Source organism: Egretta garzetta, unplaced genomic scaffold, assembly GCF_000687185.1.
Source record: "Egretta garzetta isolate BGI_Z169 unplaced genomic scaffold, ASM68718v1 scaffold7, whole genome shotgun sequence".
NCBI lineage: Eukaryota > Metazoa > Chordata > Aves > Pelecaniformes > Ardeidae > Egretta > Egretta garzetta.
This window is the reverse complement of record NW_009260350.1, coordinates 2,997,406-3,003,473: the sequence shown is the minus strand read 5'-3', so window position 1 is coordinate 3,003,473 and position 6,068 is coordinate 2,997,406. Positions and strand designations below refer to the sequence as shown.

At 53.4% G+C, this 6,068-nt stretch overlaps 1 protein-coding gene across 1 annotated transcript in view; it reads left to right on the top strand.

The window, feature by feature from the left end:
• Nucleotides 1-6,068, top strand: part of KSR2 (kinase suppressor of ras 2) — a 98,540-nt gene that overhangs the window by 78,873 nt on the left and 13,599 nt on the right. The window contains exon 16 of the mRNA XM_035898370.1: nt 1,895-1,991. Within this exon, the coding sequence (XP_035754263.1) occupies nt 1,895-1,991 (97 nt within the window). The remainder of the gene's footprint in view (nt 1-1,894; nt 1,992-6,068) is intronic.

Sequence of the window (6,068 nt, the reverse complement as noted above, 5' to 3'; positions counted from 1 at the left end):
GGCCAGCCTATTGCAGAAGATAGGAAGCGGCCAGTTTAGGTGGAGGAAGATAGGTTTGTAATTGCGGGCGCTTCAGGTTTGCAGTCCAGCTGGCATGCCCAGGGACATGCTAAGACACCTCAGCAAGGAAAACCAGTACCGGGGAGGCAGTTGCATGGGTATGAAGATGCCCTGAACTCCCGGCCGTGGCTTGCGTGCCTCCAGCAAGCTGGGATTCCAACACAACCAGCAAAAAATGCTCTGAAGGATTCTGTTGTCTTTCCAAAACCTGTGAGATATAGGATCGGTCCTGTTCCTGCTTGACCTGAAAATTGTGCTCTCTGCCCATGGAAGGACACGGAGCTTTTGGCTTAGGAGCAGGAGGCCCCTTTGTATCTGAGCTTCTGAAGAAGCAAGCAAGGTTTATTCCTGAGAAATGCTATCCCAGTCTCAATCAGTTTAATCCCCCAAATTGCTGCCGAGAGCTCAGATTTCCTTGCTTTCTGGTTCGCATTTTAATCGCTCCTGGGGACCTTATTTGCACTCAGGTTGATGGCCTTGGCCTGGGGACGTGGGGGAATGGTGATGGCCCTGAGGTTTGGGGACATTGCTGTTGCTGTTTTCAATGTCCCCAGGGAAAACCCAGCGCAGCCTCCTGGGGGTTTTGCTGCTCTGAGCCAGCCGTGGGGTGAAAAATAAAAGCAGGGCTTTACTGCCATGTTGCATTCCCAGTTCCTCTGGATTTGCAAAGCAGGAGAAGTCGCCGTGGGGCTGGGCTGCCCGCTGCTCCACAGGGCTGTGCCGAGCATCGCCGCCCGGGGTGCACCTCTTCTTCCTTGCCCCAGGAAGGTCTGAACCGTCCCCGCTCCCCGTCTGAGCAGCACGGTACCCAGGCAAACCCAGGGCTGCTCGGTGTGATGCTCCTCAGTCCAAGGAGACACGGCTCAGGCTGGTTATTTCCATCCCAAAAGGGCAAACCCCGTTATCTCCCAGGGGATGAATCCAGACCGGTCCGTGCTGGCATCCCAGGGCCAGAGGAGAGAGGTGAGGGGGGAAGCGGTGGAGCCAAGCGACGATGCAGTGGGGGGAGAGCAAAGGAATTAAAACCTGTAACTTTTTATTTGTTAACTAGAACAGGATCAAATTAACGTCTGTGGTTGCCGAAGCCTCTTTAACGAGATGTGTGTCGGGTGCTTTATTTCCTGGGCACAGGCATCCAGTCTCATCTTTCTAAAGTTGCCTGTAATGAGCGTGGGTGGGTATAGAAAAGCAAAAAAGCCCTTTTTTGTGGGCGGGAGTCGAGGCAGCATCTACCCACATACTCCATTATGATATTCAAATGTCAATATATTTTTTTTGCTCCCCCCCCCCCCCCCCCTCCAGCTGCCTTTGGTAATTAAGGCTCTGTAAATAGATTTTACAGTAATTGGTATGAGAAGGAAAATTGGAGGACATTTGTACAGTGCATTGGGGTTTGGTTTTTTTTTTCCCCTCCCTGTCTTTCCTCTTTTGACTCACTTTACATCTGTGAGCATTGTGTCCTCCGAGGGAAGAGGCGGGGAGCTGCGGCTAGTTTTGCACAAAAAGTCTGAAGCGAGAGGACCAGGTGGTTTGCTCGTGGCTGGGGAGGAGGGAAGAGCCAGGGGACCGGCCCAGGTTACCCCTTACGGGGTTCGGCACCGCGGGGACGGCACCAACACAGAGCAGGGAGCAGCATGATCTCCCTCCCAGTGCCAAACTGGGGAGAGACCCCGGTTTCCATGCTGAATCTTCAATCTGCCTTGAGATGTAGCCAACACTCTTGCGGTTTATTTATAGTTCTCTGCCACAGCCACTGCCTTTGTAATTTGGGGGCGTTTCTTGGTGGGGGTTTATAAACTCTGTTTTTATCTTCTCTCTTTTCCTGTTCTTTCAGCCTGTGTAAAGGACGGACTCTCTACTCAGTGGTGAGAGATGCCAAAATTGTCCTGGATGTCAACAAGACGAGGCAGATAGCGCAAGAAATTGTGAAGGTATGATATGGTGCAGAGGCAGCTCGGCTCCAACGGGGGGGTCCGGATCCGGCCGAGAGCCCATCCGAGCTGCGCCGGGGAGTGGGAGTGAAGACGCCAAGGAGGCTGGGCAGGATAGCACCTCTTGGCTTTAAAACCCAAGTCTCTCAGACCTCCCTCACCCACTTTGAGCTGAACTGGGGTGGCACCAAGGCTCACCCTGTGCAGCGGTGAGCTTGCAGCTCATCCTGGCCGCAGCTCCTCTTCCCCCTTGGAAGGGCAGGTGTTTAAGTCCAGCTTTGCTGCTGTGAGCGAATTGGATATTCCTCTAGGAAAAAAATAATAACCTGCAGTTGGTCTGAGGTTTCCATGTCTCTGGCGCGAAAGTGTCCCCGCAGCTGAGGTGCCCGGAGGAGTCAGTGCCATGGGTGCTCGTGGCAGGGGGCTGTGCACACCCACGAGGCAGAGCACGTTTTTCAGAGCTAAAAAAGCTTTTCCTTTCACAGAGATGACTCAAAGCGCATCTTCGACACTTCAGACGTGACCGTATAAATAGATGCTGGGGAGAGTATCCTCATGTGGCAGGGTCAAGTGGCTGGGAGGTTGGGTCTTGAGCCATCAAAGCTTCCCATCAAGTGTCTGCGATGTCTCGTTTTCCCAAGAGGTGTTTGAGCTGTCTGCCGGCATAGGGTTGTACTGTGATTCCAAACGTATTTAACACCAAACGATACCAAAAAGTGTTTGGCACGTGGCCTACCATGGGAGCCATGACATTGACCCTGTGCCCTGCTCGAGGTCAGCCGGCACCTCCAGCCCCCAGCAAGACCAAATCATCTGGGGCTGTGCTCAGGTTTAACATATTTCTACGGAGAGAAAAAAAAAAAAAAAGAAGTTTTTCTGGCAGATCTTAAACCTCCTTAAATATTCAAATCCACGTTATAAACCAGGATATGTTCTGCAATATATGGGTGCTGCCCCCCTGCCTGTGCTGACGCCGTCTCTTACTAGATTGCCTATTTCGCATTTATTTACTCCCAGATTTAGCAGACTGCATGCTGTTTTTAAAGTCAATTCCTTAAATTCTGCCACAGCCTCTGGGCTCCGGGCAGGAGCGGACGGTTGAGCATAGGCTTTACCACTTTGCTGAGCCGGTGTTGCAAGGGGTGTCTTGGAACAGCGAAGCTATGGCCTGAATTCAGGGCATCCGAGACAGCTGAGGACCCCTCTGCTTCACTTCTATTTTTGATCCCTATTTTCCACCTTTTAAAGGTGGATTTTTCCCACTGAGCAAATGTCTGCGGCATCACATAGCTTTGCTGCGTGTTTTTTCCCCTGACAACCACTGCGCCCTTGCTCAGGGTTCTCACCTCCCAGATGTTCACAGCGGGAGGTCACGGCTTGGTTCAGCCCCTTTCTCCGTGAGGGTTGCAGCGCTTCGCGTGGGTTGGGGTTCTGAGGACGAGGCAACCAGACCACCCACCGTCTTCTGCAGCCGCATGCGTATTAGGAAGGGGTTGGAAAGCTCAGGCTCTTCGGGGTGTTGTGAGGCATCGCTGGCCCAGAGGAAACATCGCTGGATCTCTGAGATGACCACATTCCCATGAAGAACGTCACTCATGAGATCCGCTGAAGATCAGCATGAGTGCACGTAGACATGATTGAAGCCCCAGCCCCAAGCCACCTTCCCTGAGCCCTCTCATCCTTGGAGTATGGGGGTGGGTGCTCCTGCTGGAACCCACTGGAAGGCAGAGGGACTTTGGGTGTCACCCAGGCCCTTGCAGGAATTTGCAGACGTCCAAAAGCAAAGCTGTGCAGCATGGGTGCTGAGCCCAGGCTCTCCCTGAGTTATGGAGGGATTTTGAGACAGCGTCTCCTGCTCTCAGGAGAGGTCCATCACACCCCGGTCGCAGCCGCTGCGGTGCTGTGCCCTGGACACATGGTCCATTGCTGGTGTGCCCCAGGAGGAGCGGCTTCTCTGCCTTCCCACCTCTCCCTGTCAACCATCAGCAGATGCTTAGGGTGTTTTGGTGGACTTGGAGGTGGCTGGTGAGGAGAAGCAAAGGAAAATGCAGACAACTGGGCTTGGGACTGCATTGCCCAGAGGAGCTGGACTGCAGCGGAGACTTTGGCTCCACTAGTTGTTTGACTTTATCCCTTGAGTCCCCGTACGTGACGGGAGAGCCGTTAAGCTCATTGGATTACTGGGTGCAAGGGCTCTTGATATGCTGCAATTCTCCAGAGGCGGAAGTTAATTTATTTAAGAAGCGAAGCCGGCAGAGGGAGCTGGCTTTTCACTCATGCTGGGCAGCTGAGCAAATTAAGGCGTTACTTGGGTGAGAGTGTTTTCTCACAGATCATCCCGGGGTGAAGGTGGCGGGGTTGGAATTTGCTGTGGGATCTGTGCGATACCCCACGGAGCGAGGTGAAGGATTTGGGTTTGCTGAGAGCTCCTTGAGAAATACCTTCAGCCAAGGCCTGGCTGCGTTCGGTGGTTGCATGGGAGATGCATTCCTGTCCATGCTGTTTGAGCGTGGGTGCAAAGCCCCTGCTGCCTGCTCTGAGCTCCCGTCAGCCCCGGCCGATGGGATGGGGCTGCAGAGCATCCCCATGGTGCTGGGTCTCATCCTGTCCCATGGGTGCTCAGGGGTCCTGCATTGCACCTGCAGGAGGAACGGGCTTACGGCATTGACATGCTGTTCCTCACACAATCCCGGCACTTTATGAAGGTGACAGTGACATTTTAAAGCTGATTTTTAAACCTCGTCATTATTTCATGTGCTGGAGATCCCTAATTAACCCCAGTGCCTGGAATGGTCCCGGCATCCGGCTGCAGTGGTGGCGTCTCGGGGCCAGCCGTGGCCCCAAAGCCTTTCCTTCCTCCAGCACCCCTTAGCAGAGGCTCTTTGGGATGTGACCGCTGCGGGGTGCAGGTAGAGCCCCAAGACTTGCTGGACTGGGGGGTTTGCTGTTCCCAGCAGCACGTTGTCCCTGGCTGCCCCCAGCCTTTCTGCTGCCCCCGGAGCGGAGCCCTGCGGGTCTGTGCTGCTGCTGAGTCCTTGACACCTTCAGGGTTTCTCCCATGTCCTGGGTATTTGCAGTTGAGGATTTGTGGGGTTTTCTTTTTTCAGGTTGCTTTCCTCATTTTTCCAGACCACTTCTGAATTTGGATCGTGCGTCCCAGCTCCACGGCGGCTGCAAACTTAAAAAATATATTCTTGTCCCGCTGCCTGCATGGTTAATGACAATACAGGAAAAGATCGGTCCTAGGATGGACCCCCATGGAAAGCCAGTTAATAAATTCTCCCACGTCACTGGTGGACAACTGGTATTTGCTCTTAAGCCACAGTTTGCTGGCCTGTTTGGCGTTTAGCCTTTGGTAGCTTCCTCTAGCCCAAGTTCCCCTGGCCTGCTTAGGAGAATGAAAAGTGAGACAGCATCAAAAGCCTTGCTGAGGTCAGGATAAATGGCTTTTATCACCCTCCCTGTTCCCAGAGCCGGTTATCCCGTCGAGCTGAACGTCCGTCCCATGGAGCTGTCGGCAGTCTGCTTGATTTGTCGATGCTAAACAAGCCAGGTGCAGGGGAGTTTGGATTTCCCACCCGTGGCCTTTTTTTGCATCATTAGCAATAATTTCAATTAACCACCAAGTAGCTTTTCCTAGGGGAAAAGAATTAAGGCAGGACTCCTGCGAGGCGCTTGTTTCCAGGCTCGTGGTGCCGGTGTGCACGTAGGAAGCACTAATGGCTCAGCCAGGGCATGCGAGAGCAGTGATGGAGAGCTCTGACTTATTACCCTTCTGCTCCCAGCTCCCAAAGAGAAAGGAAGGTGAAACCATCATCATCATCATCAATTTCTCAGCAGAGGATTTCAGGGAAGTGACTGCCGGTTTGGTTTGCCGCTAATTTTTCTTGAGTAACCAATTAATCATGAAGATGAGTGAGTGCCGTCGCAGGCAAGACACCCACGCCATGATCTCGCCACCCTCCGTGAGCACCACACGATGCCTGTCCCAAGCCAGGGACTCCTGGGACATCTGCCCTTTCTGTGGGGATGTTTGGGGATGCACAGCCTTTGGCTGCAGCCCAGACGTAGCTCGAT